The sequence below is a fragment of the Micrasema longulum genome, unplaced genomic scaffold, assembly GCF_059751315.1.
Source record: "Micrasema longulum isolate JH-2025_06_02 unplaced genomic scaffold, ASM5975131v1 h1tg000698l, whole genome shotgun sequence".
NCBI lineage: Eukaryota > Metazoa > Arthropoda > Insecta > Trichoptera > Brachycentridae > Micrasema > Micrasema longulum.
Window position 1 is genome coordinate 362,484 of NW_028277894.1, and position 27,983 is coordinate 390,466.

General features: G+C 31.6%; 1 protein-coding gene across 1 annotated transcript in view; it reads right to left on the reverse strand.

Moving 5' to 3' along the window:
• The window catches only part of LOC148279585 (dopamine receptor 1-like), a 383,623-nt gene that overhangs the window by 57,637 nt on the left and 298,003 nt on the right, over positions 1 to 27,983 (reverse strand). The window contains exon 5 of the mRNA XM_088229703.1: positions 3,562 to 3,646. Coding sequence (XP_088085829.1) covers positions 3,562 to 3,646 — 85 coding nt within the window. The remainder of the gene's footprint in view (positions 1 to 3,561; positions 3,647 to 27,983) is intronic.

The following is a 27,983-nucleotide window of genomic DNA, read 5'->3' on the forward strand; positions in this document are numbered from 1 at the left end:
TACAAAATTATTATTAAAAAAGCTTGTACTTCTCTTTAGATCTCTGCGACATTTCATGTTTTCTTCACTTCCTTCAAATAATATATATAATATGAAAAAAGAAATACGAATGATAACTATACAGAGCTTAAAAGTATACTACATAAAGACAGATAGAGATGGAGTGAAGTCAGTCAGTATCTTTATCTTTTAGCAACAAGCGGCGTACCCCAAGGATCACACTTGGGACCTATTTTATTTTTAATTTATATAAATGATATTGTAAAAACTTTTAGCGATGTAAAATATTAACTTTTTGCTGACGACCTCAAACTTTATAAAGTTCAAAATAATGCTGGTGATTGCAATACCCTGCAGATGAATCTCAACAGAATTCACAAGTGGTGCAATAAAACTAATATTTTTCTCAATACAGGTAAACACCAGGTTATTTCCTTTTCTAAAAGTAAGAAACCTTTATTTTTTAACTATTTGTTGAACCACGCAATAATTAAAAGAGTTGATTCCATTTGGGATCTTTGCGTAATTTTTAATGATAAACTTACATTTATTAAACATATTGACAAGATTTCAAATAAGGCGCTAAGTATGTTGGGATTTATTTGTAGGGTTACTAACAAATTTAAAAGTATCGCACCAATCAAGTCACTTTATTGCTCACTGGTTAGAAGTCGTTTAGAATATATTTCTCCAGTCTGGTCGCGGGTCGCCCTATTATCGTGTACATTCTGATTTACTCGAGCGCGTCCAGAAGAAATTTCTAAAATATATTCATTTCAAACTTCATATTCCAACTGTTTTACTTCATTTTAATCAATTGTTATCTTCAGTAAATATTTTAAGACTTTCTGATAGAAGAATCCTAACTGACCTAATATTATTTTATAAAGTAATCAATTCATTAATTGACTGTCCTGATTTGCTGGAGTTGGTGCGTTTCCGTGTACCTGGTCGACATACCCGCCACAAATCTCCTTTTTGTTCAGCAAGTTCTAGGACCAACTATCACATGCACTCGCCTATCCCTAGGCTCCATAGATATAGCAATCAGTATGAGGACAAGGTTGATATATTTTTTCTGTACTTGATAGTTTTAAAATGAGTCTGATTTCTTTTTTCCATCGCAATATTATTCTTAAACTTTTCTTTGTATTTATTTCGTATTTATTTCGTTATTATTTTTGGTTGCTTATGTGTATTTACCTACTTGTTACTATTATTATAATTATGCAATTTTATTATTTTTTGTTATGTATTTATTTACGTATTTTTTTTCATATTTATATTTAATACATGCTAAAGGCAATTTACGCCATTTATGTAAAAAATAAATGATTCGTTTTTTTTTCACTTAAATATTTTGTTTTTGCACTAGTACTGATGTACCTATATTGAGTCCAAATTTCATCAGGAGGAAAATAATTATGTTTTAGTTATAGAATTTTTTTAAATATATTTTTTATCGAAAATACCTCAGAAAACCATTGTTTGTATCAAATAATTATTTACTTTATTTTCTATCGCATGTTTTTGTAAGAACAACGCGGGATTTTATTGTAGAAAAAACTTTTGATTTGTTTACTGTTTATCAGACTACAGCCTTAACTTGTGGCTGGCTTAATGGAAGTGGAAAGGTTAACGAAAAAAGGCAGACAACGAAATATTAAATAATCAAAGATTGAAGTAAAGTAGTGACGTGTATTAAAAAAAAACAATAAGTTTACTTTTGACAGGCGCCCTGAGGCATCTTTTTTTAATGGTTTTAGGTGTTCAGTGTATTTTTCAAAACTTTTCCAACACTATCTCCTTTTTACCTGCTGAGAAACCTCTGAAAAGAGTCTTAACAGTAAATTACTTTAAAAGTAAAAACGTTTTTTGAACACAAACAAATTTCTCATAGTTAGAACCAAAATACATATTATATCGAGGCTGGAAGGAAAAAAGTTACCTAGTGACATGTCGCATTTTGACAGAAGAGCCAAATAAAGTTTTTTCGTTTTTTTTTAATGAATAAAATGCGTTTTATTTTGGCGTAATTCCTACATAAATCAATAGTAATTTAAAATACGACAACAGCAACAACAAACCATCACACAGTTTCCCCGTAAGGGTAGGTAGAGAGAATATAACGCCACATTGCTCTTTATTTGCAAAGAAACCTCGTTCCCTTCAAATTTGAAATACGAGATTCTTAATTTAAAAAAACAAATTGGCTCTTCTATAAAATTGTTACATGTCCTTTGAATTTTATTTTTCTTTTCAGCGTCAATGTTCATATTATAAATGAATGTTTTTAACGTATTATTATTTTTTTATAACAATACACATATCAATAAACAATTTCAAAAAATAAATTAACATTAACGCACTATTTACTACCTCGCAAAAGCTGTATGTAGTTAAGGATTCTTAACACAATTACGAAATGAACAATAAGTCGTCGTTTAAAACATATTTTAATGTTATGTTTAAAATTAACGATGCAGAAGGGTTATTTTCTGAATAAATTTTTGATTCTGTTTGTTTTAACACGGTTTAAGGGAATTAATTCGCGCGTGCTCTTTTATGACGCGAAAAGTTGTCAGAATGACACCGCAAACCTGAAATTCCGTCTGCCTTTCTCTAAGTAGGCGCAGATGGTAATTAAGAAAGGCCGTTAACTTTGACACGTTTGGTCGTAAATCCCAGTTAGCGCGACTATCAAAGTGTAATTAACTGAAAACGCGGACAAAGTTACCCCTTTAGAACAACTTTAACTTGATTCGTTAAAATGGGCTTTTAACAAACCCTCGCCAAGAACTCATTTTTGTGATTTTTTACTGTTCACAAATGTTTACGGAGGCCCGAAAATTCGAACACCGAAATATCACACTGCTACCAATTGTCAAAGTGAGTGTGAAACTTTTTCAATTTCTTCTACGCTCAACGTGAATAACTTCAATTTATTATAAATCATTTCTTAAACGTCTCGAAAAAAATACAAACATTTCTAAGAAGAAAAACTTATTCGGAAGAGTGAAATAGAACCTTGTAATCAGCGTTCCAACCAATTAAATTGAATAATTAAAGATTCACTTGTGCCATAATGTATTTATGTAAATTTAATAACGTATTTAAAATGATTCCTGTTTTTTTTATAATATTTAATGTACCCTTTGAAATTCAGTAAACGAAAATATTTATTATTTTTGTAAAATGACCCAAGGTACTAAAATGTTTAATAAGCCTAGCCCGTTGGTGAACCAAGCGAGCGTACAATTTTCGCTCAAATTAGCAAATTTAATTATACCTTTCAAATGGACTATTGTAAAGTATTTTTCATTAAGTTCACTACTACGATATATAATGAAGGTACCGAAAAATAAAATTGTACGAAGGTCACGATCTTTAGTAATATATTTGTGACGTTACAATATGTTATTTTATTTAAACTCTAAATAAGAGATAAACATACAAAATAAGCTTATTGATTTCTTCTCTTTTTTAAACCATTTTTTGTTAGCTTGTGTATAAAATTTAAAAAAAGCTGCCCTTTAAAAAAAATTGAGATAAAAAACTTACCAACGAGTAAAACGGATAAAAGAGTAACAGCATCCGGTTCTTCTTCCTCGGATCCTCCGGAAGTAGCGTTGGCTATCCAAAGCTCCTGGAATATATAAAAAATAAATTAAATAAAAATTACATTTTTTTATTTGTTTATTTTTTAAAACCTATTGACATTTAATTTTAAAAAAATACAAATAAATAAAAAGCAAAATACATCTTAAAGTTAAGCGATAACATAATTTGGAAAAAAAGCTCATAAAGACTTCAGCGTCTGAGAGTGAGCCATTCCTTTTTTAATGATTAATACGTTTAAAGCATATATACGTGACCATGAAAATAAAAGAAAAGAAAAAGAAAAAAAAAGAAAATTTACGAATGCTGATATTACAAAAACAGGATATATTTGCTGTGTACATTTTATTTTTTATATTATTTTTTTACAAATCAAAAAAGGTAGACACCTTTTTTTTATCTGTTCCTTCCATGCTAATCCAAGACCTTAAACTAAACTTTTTAGGTAGAAGATTCAAGGATTGAAAACGTTGAAAATATATTAAGTTGTAAAAAGTTTACAGCCATTAGAATACAGTTTTCATTTGCTCAATGATACACGTTGTAATGTTGTTCGAAACCCGGTAATATAAAAAACTATTTGGAAAAATTACTTGGATAAATACAGATTAATCTGTGACTATAATATTTTACTATATTAGTAAGGTATCCAAAATCAAATACTTTTTTAGAATTAAATTCGACCTTTATTTTTTTTTTAATATACAAGAGTGTATAAACGTGACGCGTTTTGCCTTGTTACGACATTATCAAACTAACTCAAATATTTTCAAAGTTTCTTTATATACTATCAATACTTGATGTTCTTTTTAATTCGTGTTTTTATTCATGTTCTAAAAGTTTAATGGAATATTAAGCAAGTATTGAAAATTTATATACAGGTGTTCTTTAAACCCTGTCACATCTGAAACCACGATGATCAGTATGGGCAAAAAGACATATTAGCATATTAAAAAAATATATTTAGAACAAATAAATTTTTTGAAAATAAAATATTTAAAAAACAAATGGTCGCTTACTTCTGTAGAGGAGAAGTGAAGGGAGCGCGGCGCAGTATCAGATTTCCCCTCTTCCCCCTCCTCGTTTCACCCCTGCAGAAGTAAGCAACCATTTCCTTTTTTTTGATATTTTATTTTTAAAAGTTTTATTCGTTATAAAAAAATATTTTAATGTGCCAATATGTCTTCTTACTCATACCGTGCTATCGTGGTTTCGGATGTGACAGGGTTTAAAGAACATCCTGTATAAACCAATATAAGTAAAGCGATTAAAAATCAATTAGAGTATACTGAGAACATTTGAACATGTACAATATGAATATATTGGGAAAACTTTCCCTTATTTAAAATATTTGTGGGGTAACAACATCAGTAATTATAATAATTTTATCTTAATATTGATATCATTTAATACATAACACATGTAAAAAAAATGCCAAACATCAGTCTGAATTCCTAAAACTAAAACCAAGTGAAAAAAAAATAGTAAGGTAATAATTATAAAAATATTTTTTTGAAATAATGAATGAAAAATAAACATTCGTTTTTGAAGGCAGCATTTAGTTCTTATTCGTAAGACCTCAACCAGCTGATTTCTTCCGATTTTGAGGAGCAACTATTTTAAAAAAATTGGAATGTGTTTAATTTTTTTTTCTAAACGTGTTCAATTACATATCGCCAATGAAGGTATTGAATTGAATTTTCATACAAATACACATATTTTTGATCAAAAAAATCTATTTTACTTTTTACCGCCTCGATGAAGATAACGTTTGAAATCGGTGTGCTGGTTATGTCAAAAGAAGGCGCAATCAAAGGTCACGTATGACAAGATGTATGAATGTGGTCGAAGCTAGGAGTGTATGTCAGGATAGACTTGTGTGCTGGTCCATTCTTTTTGCTTACCCCTACTGGGAAATGGCGCGATGGTAGTGGTAATTGTAAATCGGGTTGTGGTCCTGTGGCTAGTGTCTCGGACTCACAGACCAAAGGTCTATGGTTCGAATCCCACTCTACCCCAACTCGATTCCCACTTTCTAATAGTTAGTTATTTACAACTCGTTGAAAATGGCCCTCAAAATTAAATATTTGGGTAAATCATAAGAACGCAAATATTTATTTAAAAATATATATTTTTTTTTTTTAAACATGCAATAAGTATTTAAAGCAAGCAATTAAAACAAAATTTAAACATTTCATACTATTTATTTTACGCAGTAAATCATATTTATATTTGATATATTTGAGATCAGTCTAGTGTGCCGTAGTGTTCCTACGCAAGATTTGTATGGTAAATATTTCTCGAATCATTCACCCTAGTGGTCTAGTTCAGCCAAGTCCCCGAACCCTAAACCCCCTGACCCAAGTAACAGACTGCCCCATTAGTAGCACCGAAGCTTTCAAAAACCATTCATGAAATTCGATCCAGTCGCTTTATATAGTTTGGCTTTTATTTACTCATAAAGGGGTTAATCCAGCATGTTTCCTTTAATGGAGCCTTAAAAAATTCACTGAACTATAAAAAGAGGAGTATTTAAAGGTGAATTCGATGGATGGATTTTATTTTGTTTCGTCGTTTAAATGTTTCAACCGAACGTCGACAATTCGTGATCAAATTTCCATGAAAACCTCGGATAGGTAATTTGCTTCAACATTTCATGGACCTATTTTACTCACTGAAAACACCAGTTCAAGTTGTACTTAATTAAATGATCCGTATTTTTATTTGTAAAAAACATCAAGTAAAATCGCCATTTATTATATTTTTATTTCAACCTTTTTGATATCAACAACATTTTGAGTATGTCCAAATGCTTGCAGACTGGCTGAATTTTCTCCCCAGGGAGTTGTTCATATTTAAATTTGTCGCAACAGAGAGATTTCAGGCGTTGCCTAGTCGGTGAATTAATTCAGCCGGATGAATCTCACCCACATGATAAAATTTTCAGTTCTTTTACTTCACTAAAGTCAACCGATGGAAGAGTTGAGGAAATGTGAATGTTCAAACATAGGCAGAATGGTTAATGTTGCACAATGTATAAAGTGGCCACTTAAACCAGCCAACGACAGGTCATAAGCCCTGTAAATGCCTAGACTCCTATATTCCCATCTCAAAAATGTTTTCCTTCTCTATTGCGCCAAATTTTTGATTTCATTTTCTGGGGACTTGAATAAGTTCTCCTTTAAATTTATTTCAACAGAGAGGTAAATCAAATATGAATAACTCCCTAGGGAGGAAATCCAGCCAGTCTGTAAGCATTTAAACATACTCAAATATTGTTGAAGTTCTTGTTTTTCATGAAAATCAATTCTTTATTTTAAAAAAGATATCGTAAGGAACGTGTCATTAGAAGTATTGTCAATCAATACTAACGAAATAACAAAATTTACATTTTTCATGAGACTCTCCTAACTTTTGCCAATAATGTATTGGGAATAATTCTTATTTAATAAGTACACATGTACAGCTCATTTTTTATTGTATTGCATATTGTATAAGAAAAAAAAAAACAAATGTTATTATACCATGTGAAATTGTATCGACGCATACTAACAAATTGTATTGTTTTAAATTACCATTTCAAAGTATCATTTTTATATTACCTTATAAAATACAATTAATAAATCACTTGGGACTACTTTTTTTCTATCTTTCTGGCAACATACCTAAAGAACGACTCACGAATCAAACATCAGAAGTCATAGATTGAAACAATTTCAAATTTATTTATTCATATATATGTACATTAAAAAATGGAATATCTTTATTAATACATATGGAATTAATTAAAATAATTATTTAAAATAAGGTATATACAAAAATAACATATAATTATACATAATATGCAGAGAATAATATGTTAAAAAAGTAAGAGAATCTTGTAACAAAAAACTCCATCAGAGACGTGAAAAATGTCAATGTACATAGTTATATTGTTCAACATAGAGAAACAAACATTGGCAGGTTTGTCCTGTTTATTGGAATGTGACACAGTCTATGTTGTAATAGTAACAGTATATAACGTTTACAACGGTGTCCTGGTCCCGTCCCTGATGTATGGGAGTGAAGTATGGACTTGGAAAAACAGGGATGAAAGCAGGCTGAATGCTGTCGAAATGCGATCTCTCAGGCGAATGTGTGGTAAAACTATGTACGATAGATGCACAAATGTTGACATCCGTACATTATGTAAGGCTGAGACAAGCATAATCGACAAAATCAAGAAAGGAGCTCTGCGCTGGTTTGGACATGTAGAACGAATGGACAGCGAAAGAACGGCTAAGAAAATTTACAATGTAAATGTTGATGGATGCAGAAATAGAGGAAGACCGAGAAAGACATGGCATGACCAAATCCAACAAATACTTAAAGATGGACATGTCAAAAGTCAGAAAAATCGGCGCGCGTACATGAGAAGATGTATGAATGTAGAGGAAGCGAGATCTGTATGCAAAGATAGAGTGTAGTGGCGTTCTATCCTCTCTGTCTACCTTTACGGGGAAACGGCGTGATGGTTTGTTTGTATAAAATATGTAACAGTGTATGCAAGTAGTAATCGGTAACAAATAGTAGGCAGAAGTCCGGATAACACGGCGGGTGGGGTAGGACTTCCTATTTGAGCGTTTTCAAGTATGTTTTGACGGGCCTCGCATCGCATTGTCATGCTCCAAAATTACTTTATCGTGCTTCTCCTCGCATTGCGACCGTTTTACCTTTTTTGCTCGGCTGACACGTATCAATTGCTGTCGATAGCGATCGCCCGTGATGATTTCGTTGGGTTTAAGGAGCTCCTAATACACTACCCCAGCTGGTCATGTCACAGAGCAGAGACGATGATGACAATGAGGATATTTGGTGATGTTCCGATAGAAAACAGTCACTTTAATTCTTCTCAAAAATTCTATGAATTATCTGCAGATAAAAAAATGCAGTAAAATTTCCCGAAAATGCTCTTATTTTGGAACGAAACTCGACATATTTAACGCTATGAAAAGAAATGTTTCAAACAAACAAACCATCACGCCATTCCACTATGTCTTTGCTTACAGACCTCGACTTCTCTACATTCATACATCTTCTCATGCACGTGCGCCGATTATTCCAACTTTTGATATGTCCATCTTCAAGTACTTGATGGACTTGATCGTGCCATGTCTTTCTCGGTTTTCCTCATTTTCTGCATCCATCAACTTTTGCATCTTAGATCCTTTTAGCCGTTCTTTCGCTGTCCGTTCGCTCTACACGTTTCGCATCGCATCTAAACAGCATTTAGCCTAATTTCATCATCATTTTTCCAATTTCATACTTCGCTCCCATACTTAAGAGTTGGCACTAGAACTCCATTGTGTTCTGCTAGTTTAGCCTCCTGCGATAAACATTTGTTTGTCAAAGTAGATTTCAGTGCACCGTTCACCCTGTTCTTACGGGAAATAACATATTCTATTATTTCAAACCTAACAGAGAGCTTTACGATGAAGTTGGCTGTAGTATTGCCCAAAGGCTTGGATAACGCCACATGTCGGGAATCAGTCGGTTGTCATTTCCTTATTTGAGTCACAAATATATTATTTGAAAGAACCATTTTTTCTTTTATCTCTTCATATAAAAACACATATTACAAAAACAATAATAACGTCTTCTTAACTCTGTGAGGCCGAGAGCCCTGTGTTTAGTTGGGATACAATATTATAGAAAGTGGAAGTGGCTCAAATATTTGGTGACATTCCACCCCAGAGACCTTTAAAGTTCTGCCCCCTTGCGTAAATTTTATTGTCTTATTTATTGATTTAAACGCCTTGTGGACTATTACATATTTGCTTACAAATATAAATATGAAAACAGACAGGATGATATCCTAGTAGGATTTTTTTACCGACGCTCCTCCAAACTATTATTCTCGAAACGATCTAACCTAACGAAACAGTTAGATTTATAATATTCGCACTCGTCTCTTTGGTTTTTCGTCAGTCATAGTCGCAGATTTCAATAGTACTATTTTTCATTTAGTTTAACAGTCTTGTTATCTGACGAGGAGAGGCTCGGGGAATCTTGGGCTGGGGTCTGATTTTATTTACTTATCATAACTTTATTTTTGAACCGAGTTTTTACTTTTTAAAGACGCATGTCAAAACAGCTGGTTATTTCTATTGATTTTTGTATTTATTTTTTAATTTCCTATTTTATTACTAACTTATTGAGAGGTAATTTAATAAACCCTTGTAGATTATTTTATGAGTAGTTATTATATAAAGTTGCTCTTAGAAGACTTCGAAATTAGCAGATTTTTACTTCTGGTGACACGGTTGGGAACATGAAAAGAAATTGATTGGAACAGAGATGGGACATCACTTATAGCATTAAGTTTTTTGAAAATGCATATAAGGTCCATCTCAGTTCGACGTCTCATAACAACAATTTCTCCAATGAAGACAGATTAAGAAATTGCTCTATTTCCAAAATAGGGATAATTACCCCTCTGTAATCCGAGCAACCATGCCACTTTTCTTAGAAAACGGTGTTGGACAGACTCGATATGGTCAATATGAGTCCTGTAGAATGGAGACCAAAAAGGAGAAGCGTATGAAGTATCAATACTTTTATGCACCTATATTGTTACAGCAATTATTGTCAGTACATAAAAAAACTTTGCAAATATTTAAGTTAATTTGATAATGTCATAACAAGGCAAAACGCGTAAAATTTATTTTTAAAAAAAGGAGAAGTGAAATAAATAAATTAAATCCAATAAAAGTGTTTTATTTTAAATACCTTAACAAAAAAAATATATTTAACTTCGAAACCTCTTTTGAAAATATTCCTGTCATATTATTTATTGTTACGGCCTTATTTTTATGGATTTACATGATTAAATACTGTGTATAGACCACTTAAATACTTCATAATCCTTTATCATAACTCACGATATTCTTGTTATATAAACATTGTACTTTTTTATTATCTCCTCCACCCCTGTCAGTTTTTAGATTATTCATTTCCATATATTTATGCGTAGATTTACACTCGTAGATGAAAATGTTCTCCACCGCTGTTTGATTTTGTTAGTGTTTATAAGCAAATGATGTTTTCATTTTATTACCAAAAATTAAAATTGAAAAGAAGTTCTTTGGAAATATTAAAATTACATTTGGTCAAAAAATCTTTTCTAACTGTAAAAGATTTACATCTTCAACTTTTCTGGTACTAAAATTGTGCAATCTAGATTTAATTTAATAATCCTGAAGCGAAAAATACAACAACTGTAAGGGTGTAAATTAAAGAATTTTCTTCAACCCTTAAGTCTTCTTATGCAAGCCCTACCCTCTTAAGTTCTCCTGACCAGAGCCGTGAGGCTTCGCCGGACTTTTAATCAGCCGTAAACAGCCCTTTGAGACCAACGACGTTCCTTATTCAAAGCAAATCGAGTGACGTCATCGGGCCTGTAAATAAGGGATGATTAGGGATGCGGAAATGATTACGTGTTCCGTGTGTTGTCTGTTAAGGTTGCGGCGCTGCGGTATCGGGGAAGAGTAGAGATTCATCGAGGTTCGGATTTGGATCGCTTGTGTCGTTGTAAGGTAATTGAATGGTTGAGTTAAGCTTTTATCTCATGTTAAATATTTATTTGAGAAAATAACAACAATTTCTACCAAAAATGTAAAAATATTTTTTGAGGGATTAATTTTTTTAATTTTTTTTTATTAATCAATATACTTCATAAGTGAATCGACTTTAATACATCTAGTAAATGTTCTAACTGTTACTCTCCAAAAAAAAGAGACTTTATCTTGTTCTCGGAGAGTGACTCACACTGTTATAATTATTTATTTATTAGAATTTATATAATTTTGAATATACGAATAAAAAAGAAAGAAAATAAACATTTAAGGATACAAAAGGAACAACAGAAAATAATAATACATTCATACTAATTAAAATTCAAAGCAGTTTTTACACTTGTTCAAAAAATCTCTTTAAATTTACTTTGATTATTTATTGACATATTAGTTTTAATAGTTTTTAGTTTATTTGGGACATTATTGTAATTTGTGACACCTTTGAAGACAGAGCTATTTCAATCATGATTTGTGTGGAATTTAAAAAATACCTTTATGATTACTCCAGGGTGAATTATTATTAACATGTTGGATAATATACATAGACGAGCTATTATTGTGTAAATCACTTCAAGAGCGCTGTACAATAAATAAATATCCCAGCACGTCTTGCAGCTACAGATCGCATGAACTATTGGGATTCTTGTTTCTCGTTTCCAATTATTTAATACTTCAGTTTTCTTAGATAAAAGCAAGATAACGGTTCGTCTTACAGCTACAAAGCGCATAGAAAAGAATCTAGCACTTTATATTTAGCTATTTTGTCAAGATTTCTCAAAAAAATATTTAAAACAAAAAAATATAAATATATAATATAATGCCAGATCCATAAAAAATATTGTAAAGGCCACAAGCTCAAGAAGTTCTTGACAACTTTCCTCAGTGAATTGGTCGCAGAGCGTCTGAGGGTCGATGGTGGTTGACGTTGATGATGACTGTTTGATGGCCAACAGATATGAAATTGTTTTTAGTTCTTCATTGATTGAATTTTTAAATATCCTAGTTACTTTTTATACACATTTTTTTATTTATCTCACATCTTTTACTTTGTTTTTTAAATGGTTTTTCTTTTTTTACTATGTATTTTACTTTTTTTTTTTAAAATGTTTTTTACCATGCGTATATATATATATATTCTTGCTTTGTCTTTAATTATGTTTTTTGCTAAGTATTTTGTTTTTTGCTATATATTTACTGGGCTTTAAAATATGTTTTTTACATGTCTTTTACTATGTTTCTCACTATTTATTTTCCTTTAACTGTGTATTTTACTGGGTTTTTAAATATATTTTTTACTATATTTTTTACTTAATTTGTAAACATGTTTTTATTAAGTTTTTTGCTTTAAAAAAAAAAAAGTTTTTTACTATGTCTACGCTTTAAAAGACCACAACTTAGGAGCAAGTCCAGGAACAGTATCTAATATTTTATTTGATTGATTTAGAATAAATAAAATAGAGTCGGCTTCATAATGCTATGGTCAGCGCGTTCGCCTACTATGAAAGAAGTCTTGTTTTTGATTTTCGACATGGTTAATATAAAATATTTAATTAAAATTGCGTTTTCACAAAATAATATTTGTTTTTTTTTTCATTTTCAAACTAGACTGTTACCTAAAGCGTTTTTGTACCTTAAGTGTAAAACCGATCATTTAACTTTCATGTAACAGTAAAATTATCAAGATACGCTATGATTGGTGAACCAATGTAGTGCCCTATTCACCATAAGGTGCGGGAAGAGGTTGATGATGAATATTTAAAATTTATGTAAATAGAAGAGCCTGCTTAATTGTAATAAATAAAACAACGGATTAAACTATATAAAATTTAAAATGAAAAGTAATTGATACAATGTTATTCATATAATTATTTATTTTTAAATTTGAAAATAACAAGAAGATAGTGGGAAGGAAAAATAAGAAAAATCATGAGGAGTCGTGGAGGATAATTAAAAGAAAGTTTGATTCGATGACGAGAAATAAAGAGCAAAAAAGACAAAACGTATATTCTCTGTTATTCTGAATCAAGCTTGTTAGTTTACTTCTGTACTTGTTATATGCAGTGTTAAATATATCTAGTCTATTTAAATTTTTGATTAATGTTTTACATACGCGAAGGATGATTTAATGTATTCGATGATTTGTTTAAAGTAGATATATATAAAATATTTACGATGAAATATTGCAGTACAGACCATCACAAAAATCACTTTTCTTAAGTCCACTCATTTGATTTTTTTCAGAAAAGCCAATCAAAGTTTTCAAAATGAGTTTTTCCTTTTTGTATGATCTTTACTTTTTATATTTTCATTATGAAATGGGTTTTTTAAACTGTATTTGTCTAATTACGAATTTTTGTGCTTACTATTACCCAGAAACATAAAACATCATATGCCTGATCACAGCTGACAAAATGGCGGTATAACTCTGAAATTAGCCACCAATACACAAAATACCAAAAGGGCTGTTGGAAAATACAAAATGCCCAAGAATTTGAGTAATTTAAAATGCAATATCCATTAGAGTCTTTTTCTTATAGAAAAAAATGAGCGATATAAATCTTATTCTTACAATAAAGGGTTTTAAATTCGTGGCCCATTGGAATTTGAGCAGCGATACGGTAAAAATACGAGGCGAAATATATTGTAAATAGTTAATACAAATATGTGCATTTAAAAAAAAGGTAAAATATTATAAATTTTAACAATAAATGTAAAAAAGTGATCAACATTGTAAAAATGAGCACAGATGTACACATCGCTTTGTAAATATTAAATTAGACTTTGTTGATTATAAAATATCGCATTATGACCGCGTTCACTATGTTTTCATCCTCTGCCAGTTCCATGTTCACTTCCATACATAAGTGTTAGAACGAAAAATCCGCTGCGTACTTTGTTTGCACATGTTACATTTCTGTGATCAGAATTATCTACAACCTTTTTTTCCTGGTTCCGTGCAAAAAACATTCATATTAATGAAAAATATCAAAACGGTTCAGTAAAAAAATAGGCGAAAAGCCCATGGAGTTAAAGCTTTGAACACAAAAGCTTTACCATTTTGTCAGTTGGTTCCTCAGAATAACAAGGCACCTCAGTTATACGAATATCGTGGTTGGATTATCTGTCACAAAGTCATCCAAAGTTTACAGCAAAACAATGAGCCGTAGAAACTCAGGTCGAGAATCACAAACCGGAAACGGTGGTTACACGATTTTTGTCAAACCAATTGCAACGCTTGCAACCATTTGCAACGCTTTTGTTCTTTGTAATTGGACGAAATGCAGTTTCTACAGCTGTGGCGCTTAATCACTTTACCAACAATAAGCTCGTTTTTCTATTGTTAATTGAAAATTTATTTGAATGATTCAACAAGTTTCATAAAGTTACGCACAGGTTTTCAGTTTGAAAATTCAAGAATACATTCTACCTTTAATTTAAAGTTGGAAAACTATGCGTTTGTATTAATTGTTACACGAAGTAAAGTTTTACTCAACCACCCCTAAATCATAGTCACTAAATCCTACATAAATAAACATTTCTATTATAGTTTATCCTTTTGACATATACGGTATCAAAATTAAGTAGTGAAGACTCCTGACTATACTAATTAACGTAACAGTTTAGTATTTTTTTGGTTTTTTGTATTTTCTGTACTTTTTTGTGTTTTCTGTTTCAAGGCGAATGAAGGCTACAGTTATGTGAGTGATACAGAACAAGACCTTAGAAGAGTGTTTTCTACTCTGTGACTGCTCTTAGGTAAAAATGCTGTAAAGTTAAATCGTTTACCTACCATTCTTGAAGTCCTGTATTTGATGGTAGGATGGATGTGAATTATTGATTTTGTAGGTTATTTAAACTGCAATATTTCATTGTTCCAGGACTGACACCTGATGCGTCGTACCGATCACATTACCTTTATGTTACATTATCAAAATAATACGCGTACAATTGCGGTAAATGAGAATAAGTATCGATGTAAGTATTGTGTTATAATTATTGTATTACACTTTATCAAATCATTATTTATTTATTCAAAGAAAACGAGAATCATGCTAACAAAAAAATGGAATATTTACAAATATACTAAAATTTTGGACTAATTGAAGTTTTCTATGTATAACTACTAATATACAATGCCAAAAAAGAAAGTCTACAATAAATGTTTTTCTAATAAAGCCACTCGTATCTTTTCGCTGGTAAAAAAATGAAATTTAACAATTATAATAATAATCATAATAACAATGAATCTTTATTAACTATAATATACAATATCATACATACAAAAACAATAACAAAGGGTATACTCAGTTTAATGGCGGATTAATTGCCACTTGCAATTTTTTACAGTCTTATCAATGTCATACCGTATATATTATGTGCCATATTTTTTTTAATAATTAAAAAAGGAATGGCCCACGCTCAGACGCTGTGGTCTTTGTGGGCATTTTTTCTAGCTTAATTTTAAGATGTATTTTTCTAAAGTGTATTTTTGTAATTATATTTCTATGTAAATTATATGCGTATAGAAAAATACACAATTAAAAAAAAAAAAAACTAAAAATTAAATAAAAATTAATCATTTAAAAAAAAAAAAAACAAGTAAATGAAAAACTTTAGAAAAACACAAACCGTATAAACATGACACCAGATTATGGTGTCTATAGATTACATTAATTATATTTGATAAATTTTACATTATTCTCTAACATCTTCCTAATGTTCATTTACAGATAGAAACATTTTTTGATTAGAAATACTTTTAACACACCTGTATTTTTTTTTACACATTTTTTTTCCTTTATTCTATTGGGGAGTTTGTTTTACATTTTATAATTTTAGTTTCGGAACGGAAAATATTTAGGTCTTGATTAAACAATAAGACAAAGTTCCATCATTTAAATACCCTTCAGTGTTAATAAGTTAATTCTAATAAAAAATTGCCTTAATGTAGCCAGGAAATCAGCATTTACCATTTTTCTAACACATCTTTTTTGAATTTTAAAAACATCCTGTACATTTGTAGAGTTTCCCAAAAAAAACATTTTCAAAAATTAAATATATATGTATAATTAGTAGACATAACACATACATTGTTTGCTGTTTTATTTAGTTTATCTAATTCAAATATTCATAACTTCTTATTTTCGGGACATTCTTCACGTATTTTTTCCAGTTAAAGTAAAATAATAATGAATTAGATCATATGAAAGGAAAAAAACATTTTTAGTCGATGTTAAAAAAAAATTGCCAGTGGATCCCTACGGAGTATGTTGATATATTCAGTTTACAAATGCAGCGCCCTATGCACCATTGGATGCGAAAAGGGGATTAATGATGAATTTTCCGCTTAGCAAAAAAAAGCCCATAAGAGTAGACAACATGAATCTAGGCCAGAAAAATCTTTTTTTTTTTGTCTCGTCGGGAATCGTTATGAGGCAAGACCCTTTATCACCACAATCCTCCCAATTCTTCAGATGGTATTTATTTAATGTACGTTTTAAAACGTGTTAGAGAAAAAAAATAAAATGGGTACAAAAATATAACTAACAATATGAAATTAGGTGTTTTCAATGTTATGTCCGTTTTTTTCTAATCAAAAAATGGCACCAAAAGTAAAAACAAAATTCAAAGAAATTTTTTTTGCTCTTCAAGATGTTGTGTTTTTCACAAACCTTCAAAATGGAATGTCAACTAGACTGTTAGTAAAGGTTCTATTAATTTTTGGTTTTGTCCTCTCGTTCTCTTCATTTGGAAAAAAATCTCACACAATTATGTTTGCACCATCAAATTCGTCAATAATATATTTTTTAAAATTATTTTACTCTACTAGTAATGTAATATTAATTATGTAATACTCAAAATTGAAATACACAAAATTGAAATACACAGACACCCAAACAACATAAACAAAGATAACGGGCTTAAATTAAACCCAACACTGTTCCTAGTAAAATGAATACAAATGTGCCTACTTCTGACTGCGACACGGTAAAAATTACTAGTACTTAAACACACACTTTGTGTCTACAAAACACTCAGCTAACCCTGAAAATTGCTCCTGCAATAGTAGTCGAAACATTGGAATAAATCTAACACACACGGTATCACCCTAAAAAGAAACATATTGATAACAGTGACCATGAAAACCTTCGCACCTATTTATAATTTCGTGCTGTGTATTTGAACATATTCTTTATTAAAAATAAAAATAAAGAATATGTTCCTTCAGGCGTGATTTAAACATAAGTTCTGTAGAAACATATACGAGTATAATAGTAAATGGAATATAATTCCGCGGACGACCCGCATGGACATGGACAATATATTAGTAACTGAAAACTGTTCATTGGGATAAGTGTTAAATACATGATTTGTTTAGACAAATTTTCAATCTTTCCTTTAAACAACCGGTTCAACTTTAGGGATTGAACAAGCCCTCGGGTTTAGTTCTGTCCAGGAATAAAGAAGAAGCCGACATTCCAACGGTAGCGGTCCACCGCTCCAGGGTTTTGTTCCAAACTTTGAGGTAATCCGATTTGTACACAGACCGAAAGTTGTTTGCAATAGTGACATACCTTTAGACCGGAGAAGTTGGGTAGATACCCATACCTATTGACGAAGTCCACGTTCATGGCACACGGAAGGAATGTCGTAGTGTTGTGACGCTGCCCTATTGAGTTTCGATAAAAATTTCAGCGTCAAAATTCACAAATACGTACTTTATGGGCATAAGATCTATACCAACAAGCTAATTAACTAATTTAACACATCGTCATCAAAACTAATAAAAATAGATTGAAGGTGACAGACAAATCAAGTATACTGATGTGCTTTTACTATGTTATGGGTGTGGCAACACTATAGACGTCACACACGACGTCGCGCGCCAGGTTCAAGCGACGGACAGGACCAGAAACGTTTTTGCTGTTTTTGGTGACACACGTTCTTTAGACAAAAACTTGATTTAATTTTATTTGTTACGATTTCAAACTTTTTCTTAACTGCTTTATTTTACGTTTTAAAAATTAGATTCTTTGAGTTATTATTAAGTATTTCCATTTTATATTGTGTTAATTTTATATATTGTATCTTTTGTATAAATAAAAGATCTTTAACTCTATCTGTGCATTACACATACCATGTTTGTCTGAAGATTTGTCCAAAACAAGCGAGAAGTAAAAAACGTTCTCACGAGACGATTTTTACGGAACGATATCAACGCGGATAAATATTTAGCAATTTATTTGGACCCTACTATGCAGTCGACATAACTCGACGTTTAGTAGGTACCAAATAATCACCATAAGGGCTTTGAAAGTAGTAAATATACATTCTAAGAAAACGCGAACAAAAAATATTAATAAATAACAAAAAAGGTAATAAACTGTTTGATAAGGATAAAAAAAAATGTTTTGCAATGTTTGGATCTAAAAAAAAGCCACAAGGCTTTTGTACAAACGGTCTGAATGATAAATATCTTGAATTATAAAAATGAATACGTTTTTTTTTTATTCGTCAACACACGTAAACAAAATTATAAATCAGATTTAGGTTTTTTAAGATAATTTTAAATAAAATATTCTATCCATGAGGGTCTCCGAAAATAACACAATATCGAGTACCTGACACCAAAAATTAACGTGGCACGAACAGATTACTAAAGTTGGGAAGAAGTTTTATCGCACACTCCGTTCACTGAAAAGACTGCAGAATTTTCTTCCAACCAAAGCCCAAAAAAAATCTGACCCAATCTATTCTATAGTCTTCTCTGAAAAATGTTTATGTGTGTAAATGTGCTCCAAAATATCTTGCTGAGAATTATGTCAACTTTTCTGATCATAGTCTTCTGCTTTACTCTTCTTCGAAGAAAACACTTTCCATTCCTCGACAAAGCATATTTGATTTACACTATTCTTTTTTTTATTCAAGGTTCTAGGCTTCGAATTGAGCTGCCTCTTCATATAAAAAATGCATTTTTTTAATTTTTTTATTTTTATTTAAATCTTAAAGTAGGGCACACATATCATACATATTGTTATGTTATTTTTTCTAGACATTCTTAAGAAATACCTGAAACATTACTATACTCGTATATCCTAAAAACCCTGACCTCCCTGTAATTTCTTGTTTTTATTTTTAAATACACACTTTTTTTTCTGACCTTGGTTCTTCGTTCTTTCTACTCCCAAACCCATTACCTAATTCCACATTCCTCATCCTTGAATATGTATAACATAATGTACTTTTGAGTTTTAAACTGTCAGCAGAGTCGCAGTGAGTCACATCTTGCTGGAGAATGTGATTCTATAAAATGCTGCAAACTCCGAGTTGCATTCCACCAGCAAGACTACTGACTAGTCCAAATTGTGAGCGTCCACACCGCGAACCTTGGGCAAAGGTATCTCACTCATATTAGTGTGATTACAACAGATAACGTGATGATGAAAGACAAGTTTTTGGCGCCTGAAAACCAAAACCAACCAGCTAAAGGAAGGTAACCCTGACAGAAAAATCCACTAGAGAAGGCAACGGGAAACCACTCTGGTCATCTTTTCCTAGGAATCACCACTAATCACATCAATAAGTAGTCGTCCTGGATGCAAAATCTAAAAGTTGCGATTAAAAGGCTTTCATTTCCTAACCTCAGGTTTAAACACAGTGACTTGAGAGAGTTTTTTCACACAGTATGTTAAAAGTTAAGAAAAAAAACATAACTTGTTTCATGCAAAAAAATTAAATATCAATCAACCACATTAAAGCAGCATAAACAGCACTAACGGAAAGAGCCCATTGGTTGTGAAACGCTTAAGTGGTATATTTCTACCCTGCCAGCATTTCTAACCGAGCACGTCATGAACGTGGACCTCGCCTATACATACATTTTATAGCATCGGAGATGGAAGAATACTTTGTTAGGAGTGAGTGCATCCAACAAATTTGAAACACGACTTCAAGTTACCTGCATACTGAAACTATTTTAATAAGTCATGGTGAAATATAAATGTGATAATAACATTTATATGGTTAACGTTATTTTAAAGGATCAGCTTTAAGCTTGCGCAATTAAAATCCATACTGATATTAGAAATGCGATTATTTGTTTGTTTTGTTTATGTCTTAACGGAAGCCAAATTGGCATTTTTTTTGCATAGGGATATCTTGAGAGGTAAAAAGTAAAAAAGAATACTTATTTTTCATCCCAAATTAAAGAAAAGTACTAACAATTTTATTTTAAAATGAGTAAGCGGTAAGGTGAGATGTCAAAATGAATCAATTTGAACAAGGACTGGATTCAACTCCCTGGGGAGCTGTTAACATTAACATATTACAAAAGAGATGAAGAACATTTTAAAGAAGGCAATATAGAAGTCTAGGCATCTACAGGGCTTATGATCCATCATTGGCTGGTTTAAGTGGTCACTTTGCACACTGTGTAACATTCACCGTTCTGCTTATATTTGAACATCTGTATTACTTCAATTCTTTCACCTGTCGATGTTTGTGAATAAAAATTGTTGATAAATCCACCTAGTCCATGAAGAAGTATAAAAATTGAAAAAATAAAAATTTCAGGCGTTGCCTTATATGTAGGTGAAATAAATCAATGAGTTGAATCTCACTCGCATAAATAAAGGTTTCAGCTCTTTTACTTCACAAACATCATCAGATGAAAGAATTGAAGTAGTATGGATGTTCAAATATGGGCAGAATAGTGAATGTTACACAATGTGTAAAGTGGTCTTTTAAACCAGCCAATGACAGGTCATAAGCACTAAAGATGTCTAGACTTCTATATTGCCTTCTTTAAAATATTCTTCATCTCTGTTGTAATGTGTTAATATAATCAATCTGAAATTGAAAATACTTTAAATTTCTAGAATTAACTTGCTTTGTCTATGGTTAGTTTGATTTGCTTTTTATTTTTGTTTTAGAATAACGTCGCTATAGACAAACGGATCGTCATATTTTTTTCATAGTCATAGAGAACCGCCAATAGATGCAAGCTACTTTCTATCTCGAAGAAATGTATTATTCCATCGGGAAAATTCTCATTGATAACTACTCAACTAATTTCTCTATAATACCACGCGAGTGAATTCGCTGGTAAAAGCTACAATTTAATATTTATTTATTTATGTTGTATTAAGTAAGTTCATAACATCTTAAGAACTTTTAAAAACTTTTAATAACATCACATATTTTTATCGAAATTTCAGAAGAACACAATAGATTGGGGAATAAGGAAAGTTTGTATTTCGTGCTTTTTTTTCTTCAACTAAGTATATCTTAATTGTTTTCAGGCGTTGCCTAGTATGGGAAATATTTCAGTCAAATGAATCTCTTCACAACGATAACGGTTTCAGCTCTTTATCTTAACTAAAATCAATAAATGGAAGAATTGAAGAAATATGGATGTTCAAACATAGGCAAAATGGTGAATGTTACACAGTGAGTAAAGTGGCCACTTAAACCAGCCATTGACAGGTCATAAGCCCTGTAATGCCTAGACTTCCATATTCCCGTATTTAAGGTATTCTCCATTCCTGTTGTAATTTGTTAATCTTAACGACTCCCGAGGGGGTGAAATCCAGTCTTTTGTCTACAAACATTTGGACAAACTCAAATATCGTTAAATATTGGTCACGATGCAGTTTAAAATAAAGCGTTGGAAAGATGTAAGTGAATACTACAAACGTTTTTTTTTAACAGTATTGCGCTTGGTCGGTTCAGTCGCGAACTATCGTGCGTCGAGTATGGAGGTCTAAAAGGGAGAAATTCGCCATATTTTACATTTTTCTTATCTGAAAGGGAAAACGGCGTCGAAAGTGACCGAAAAAAATTGCTATGTATACGGGACCAATATTCTTTCGATTCGTGTTGCGCAACAGTGGTTCGAGCGATTTCGTTCTGGTGTAGTGGAGGTGAATGATGAGCCAGACTCTGGCAGGCCTGTTGTCGAAAACGTCGATAAAATCATGGAAAATATCGAGATAGACCGTCATGTTAGCAGTCTTAGGAACGTCTTGGAGAAGAATATTGATAATTTAACCATTTCAAAGTATTTGCAGAAGGCTGGATCTAAAAAAAGGTCGATGTTTGGGTGCCACACGAGCTGATGCAAAAAAATCTCATGGACTGAATTCTCACTTGCAAAGCGCTGCTGAATCGCAACAAAATTGACCCATTTCTGAAGCAGATAATGACTGGTGATGAAAAATGGGTCACCTACGACAATGTCAAGTGACAGAGATTGTGGTCAAAAGCCAACAAAACGGCCCAGACCTTGGCTAAGCCAAGACTAACGGCCACTAAGTTACTGCTATGTGTTTGATGGAATTGGCAGGGCATACTCTACTATCAGCTGCTCTACTATGGTCAAACGCTCAATTCTACACTGTACTGTGAACAACTCGACCGTTTGAAGCTGGCAATCGAACAGAAGCGGCCAGCGTTGGTGAATAGGAGTGGAATCGTGTTTCATCAGGATAACGCCAGGTCCTGATGATACACGATTCTTTCATCTTTGACTTATAACCAATAAGCGAACAAACAGAACGACGTATATTTGACCTAAATCGGATGATCATATTACTTTTTATAATGCATTGAAATCAAGCAAACAATACGAAATTACTTTTTTCCCAACCTGATATTTTAAACATAAATTTTACACATAAAAAATACAAAAGAGATTAATTGAATTTAAGAGAAGGACATATAGAACCTAGGCATTTATAGGACTTATGACCTGTTATTGGCTGGTTTAAGTGGTCAGTAATAACTGTAAAACATTCACCATTCTGCCTGTGTTTGAACATTAAAATATGATCAATTTTTCAAAGTTATTGAGCTTTAATTCACAAATATTAAATCAATAATGATGCAGTGGGATTTATCTGACTAAATTATTTCACGCAAATTAGTACTTTGACTATACTTGTTTTCAATAAAAAAAATAATTTTTGAATCAGTTTGTTCAACCAACAATATTTTAAGTTTAACCAAATGTTTGTTGACACAGTTAGACAGATAAAAATATTATTAAAATTGAAAAAAAATTTTTTTTGAAGTTTTTAATACATGAAAATTGTTTTTAAAAAATTTAAAAAGGGTATTTAAGATTGTTATGTTGAGCTTAACCGATGTACCTTTAAAAGTTTAATAACAAGAGCTTCTGTCAGCCTGTCAATTGGCTTTCAATATTAATATGTACCTGCATATGTATAAAAATTAATAAACAATCTATCCATAATTATGTTTTTTGATGACTGTAAATTAATATTCGTGACCATTAGAAAACAATCGCCCAAATTTAGTAGGCTTCGAACACGTAAAACCTTTTAAACCGCTGATTTAAATCATCAATCATTTTTTAAATAAACCTGCAACAAATTAATTCTAGAGAGGCAAAATTCAGTTTAATGAATAACCTTTCACTCGATTTTTTTTGTGTTAAATCGATCAATCGAATGCAATAACTCTTAATCATTTTGAAGCTAAGTTTCATTGAAACTTTATTGTAAAGCATAAATCTTTTAGAAGAGGGGTTTTTGTATATTGTTTTTAGGCTTTCCTACGAAGTGTCTTAGGAAGTTCAGTTGATGTGTTCCCACGGAAATAGACGATTATAATATAAAAAAAGAAAACCCCCATTTTTGAAATATAAAACATACGAACAAAACTATGTCTTTTCCGCTGGGAATAAAATTTTGTTTTTATATGTTAATTTTCTTGTAAACATATTACTTATTAAAACTTATTATCATCATAATGAACCAAAAACCGCTTATTTCAATAATCTGTTACGTGACGGTTATGTAATCAGCCCTAAGTTTCAGCTGTCAAAACAGAAACAATGAAATATTGCAGTTAAAATAACCTTGAATGTCAATTTTTCATGTCCGGCCTGTCAGGATTCTTATCTAGGATCTCAAGAATGGCAGATGAACCCACCAAACACTACACAAAAAATCGGACTTATCTTCACTCGATTGCCCTATTCAAGTACGTAAGAGCAGGCATCGAGTCGAAAACACTTTTCCAGGATTCCGGTTCTATTTCACACGCGATACCGTATTATTCATTGACCTGGATACAAATGTTTTTTTTTTTTAAAGATAAAGAAATATTTGTGTTTTTATGATTTACCCAAATATTTAAGTTAAAGGGCCATTTTCTACGAGTTGTAAATAACTCACTATTAGAAAGTGGAATCAAGTTGGGGTAGAGTGGGATTCGAACCACAAATTTTTGGCCCGTGAGTTCGAGACACTAGCCACAGGACCACAACCCGACTTATTATTCTACGTTCATATTTTTCAGAACTGATGGTTAGGGTATTTTAAAATTCACTTACGATTGTGAAGGTACGAGTTGTGATCCTATGGGTAGTGCCGCGGACTTCGGATTTGAAGGTCCCGGGCTTGGAGCCCTCTTATTTTCTAATTAGATTATTTACAACGGCACAAATGGCATCTAAATTTAAGTACTTTTGTTAATCACATATGCAAATACTTCTTATTTATGATATAAAGTAAACAAAATTGACCTTAGTTTTCAATCCATAGGGGTTAATGAAATAAACCCATACATTGGTTTAAATGAAAATATACATATGTTATAATAACATTATGTTACTTTTGTTCTCGGTTGTGTTATTTCCATACAAGCGTCACGATTGTATTTCTTTCTAAATACAATCAACCCGTCGTAAGTCCATAACTACATAAGATATTCAGATCCGGGTCTAGCCGCATTATACCATTACACCCTTATTCTGCGGTTATTGTGGATTCCAAATTGACAAATTGCAAGCTCCGTTAAACCGTAATGTTTATTTAACGACTATATCAATTTTAAGTTAGCTATTTGCCGTTCAAGTGGCTGAAATAAGATAGAATTTTTTATATCCAATTATTATTGAATAAAACAATAATTTAAGTAATATAAAAAAAATGTTTGAGAATGTATTTGCGGTATAAATTGCTTGTACTTTCAAAATTTTGTTATAAATAATTTTGTACGTAACGGCATTTTTCGATAATTTTGACAGAACACTTTGTATTTCTCTGCTTTCCTTGATCCACCCACATTTAGTTAAACATCACCTGTGAGAAAGCTTCCATATCCTGAGCAGTGCGAAACAGCTCCTCCACAGTTCTAGTCCTGGTCCATGCTCAGATGTTCCGAAGCTAGTAAAACTGTTTTCTTCCGATCCCCCTACATTCCCCTTCATGACCAGTTGAAGTATGGCATGTTTACCACTTCTCAACACATGGCCAAGCTATGAAATCTTACGGAACTTAACAGTGGTGAAAAGTTCTCATTAGTATTGGCTCTACGTAATACTTCATTGATGGTTATCATTTCGGTCGAAGATATTCTTAACATTCTACGGTGGATCCACATTTTAAATGTTTCAAGGTGGTTAATTATATACATTTTAATAGTCCATGCCTCTTCACCGTATAGTAAAACAGTCCATATATAATATTTGAGCATTGGTTGTCCCAGTTAAAAGTTTATTTTATCGTCAAAGAGAAGATTTTTCATTTTGATAAATCCTGTTCGGGCTGCATTTATTTTGCATTTTATTGCAATGTCGGGGTCTAGATTTTCAGTGATGATACTGCTTTAGCACCTGAAATGTTTCACTCTCTCAATATTGACACCCTTAAATTGAAAATTTACATTTAGATGACTTTCTCGGCTAAAAACCATAAGTTTAGTTTTGTTTTCATTCATATTTATACCAAAACGTTCACCGACGGAGTAAATCTTATCATGCAGTTCTAAAAGGTCTTATATATTGTCTGCAAAATTATTTAAGATATTTTAAACAGCGCAGTTCTTGTGAAAATCACCTTAAGACATCAACAACATTCGCATCTTTTAACCGTTTGTTCGACATCTATTCACTTTACATATCTAAACCAACGCAGCATGCCTCTCCTGATTTTGTCGATAATGTTTGTCTCAGCTTTTCATAATGCACGAATCTCGACATCTGTAAACCTATTATACATAAGTTTACCACACATTTGCCTGAGCGATCGCATTTGGATGGCTTTCAGCCTACTTTCATCCTTGTTTCTTTTAATTCCCATACATAAGGGTTAGCGTCAGGACTCCATTATGAACTGCTAAATTTGGTTTTTGCGAGAGAAGCATGTTTTAAAATACATAATTATAAATGAATTAACTGAAATACCGATTTGAAACAGATGGCGCAATATTTCTTTAAACTTTTCCTTAAAATCACAGGCAGCGTTTGCGAAATGTTACATTTATATACAAAAAAAGCGTACCCGTGAAAAGCCACTCCGTATCATTTCAGTTGTAAAAAATAAAATATTACTTTAATGAAGAAATATAACATACGAAAAGAAAAAGTTTTTTGTTTACTCGATCTAAATAATACTTTCAAAAGCGGATCCATACGAAGTAACTCCAAATCAGCCTTCCTTCCTTTCTTTTTTAAACAAAAGAAAATAAATGCAATATGAAAGTAATGAAAATAAAAATGTCAAAAAAATAAAAAAGGTACAGTAATTATTTATTCCACACAAAACTTTATATTTTTATATTACTATTTTTAAACAGCGTTAATTTGAAAACTTGGGGCACGTTTTGCGCTAGGACAAGTGATTACGCCACATTTACTATATGTGTATTACACGTTGGATTTATTTGCTGCCTACTGGTCCCTGGTTAAGATCTTGCAATTCTTATTGTAGGTAGGTACCCCATTTTTGTCTCCGGCCCAACATAACACTTCATTTAAATGCATATTACCAAAAACATAACAAAATGTATGAACTGAACTGTCATTGTGCATGTCGCGGCTTTGTAACATACTGAAGTGGCCTGGCACCAGGAGCTGCAGTGTTTCCAAAACAAAAAAGCAAGCGTGTCAAGTTAAAATGGACGGTGAAACAAACATGACCGAGAATAAATAATAAAACACAAGCAAGAACAAATTGTCGCCGTTCTGGCAAAGGTCACTAACCTAAAAAAACACCATTTTTAGAAATCAGAATTCGAAAGTTTGGGGGCTTTTTGTGTTTCGGAAGTTTTATGTATGGAACTGAATTTTTTTGTGAATTCCATTGCTAACTTTTTTTTTCTGGAACATATTCAAATATCTAGAAGGTATCTTAAACTTAATTTAGTGACTTTTGTTTATTAATAATATGGATTATACAATTTTTAAATTTTGTTGTAATAATTATGTTTTCTATAAAGAATTGTGATTTATCACTATTATTTTGTGTTGCCACAGAAGAAGGTACCGACAACCATCTGGTATGGCCTACAAACGTGACAGTTGCAACGTTGGCAACCCAAAGGATCAGTGACGTAGGTAAGACTATAAAAGTTTTTTTTTTATTTATTTAATGCACAAAACACACAATTTTATCATAGAGCACAATTATCATTTTTTATGTTCCGACTTGTAAGAAAATTTCTTGTTAAGTCGGGACTCTTCTATATATTAATCAAAAACACTTATCCACATATTAATCAAAACAGTATACAAAATATTCATAGAAAAATATAAATAATGAAAATTTATACATTTCGAAAAATTAAATTCAATTTTTTTTTATAATAATACATGGCAGTATGTTATTAATAATTTATAGTAATAATAATTTAAAGTAAATTACCGACACACTGATTGCTCGCCCTTCTCTCTACCTCTGCTGCCCACTACCTACTACCAGAGTCAAGGATCGTCGCGTTGTCTTC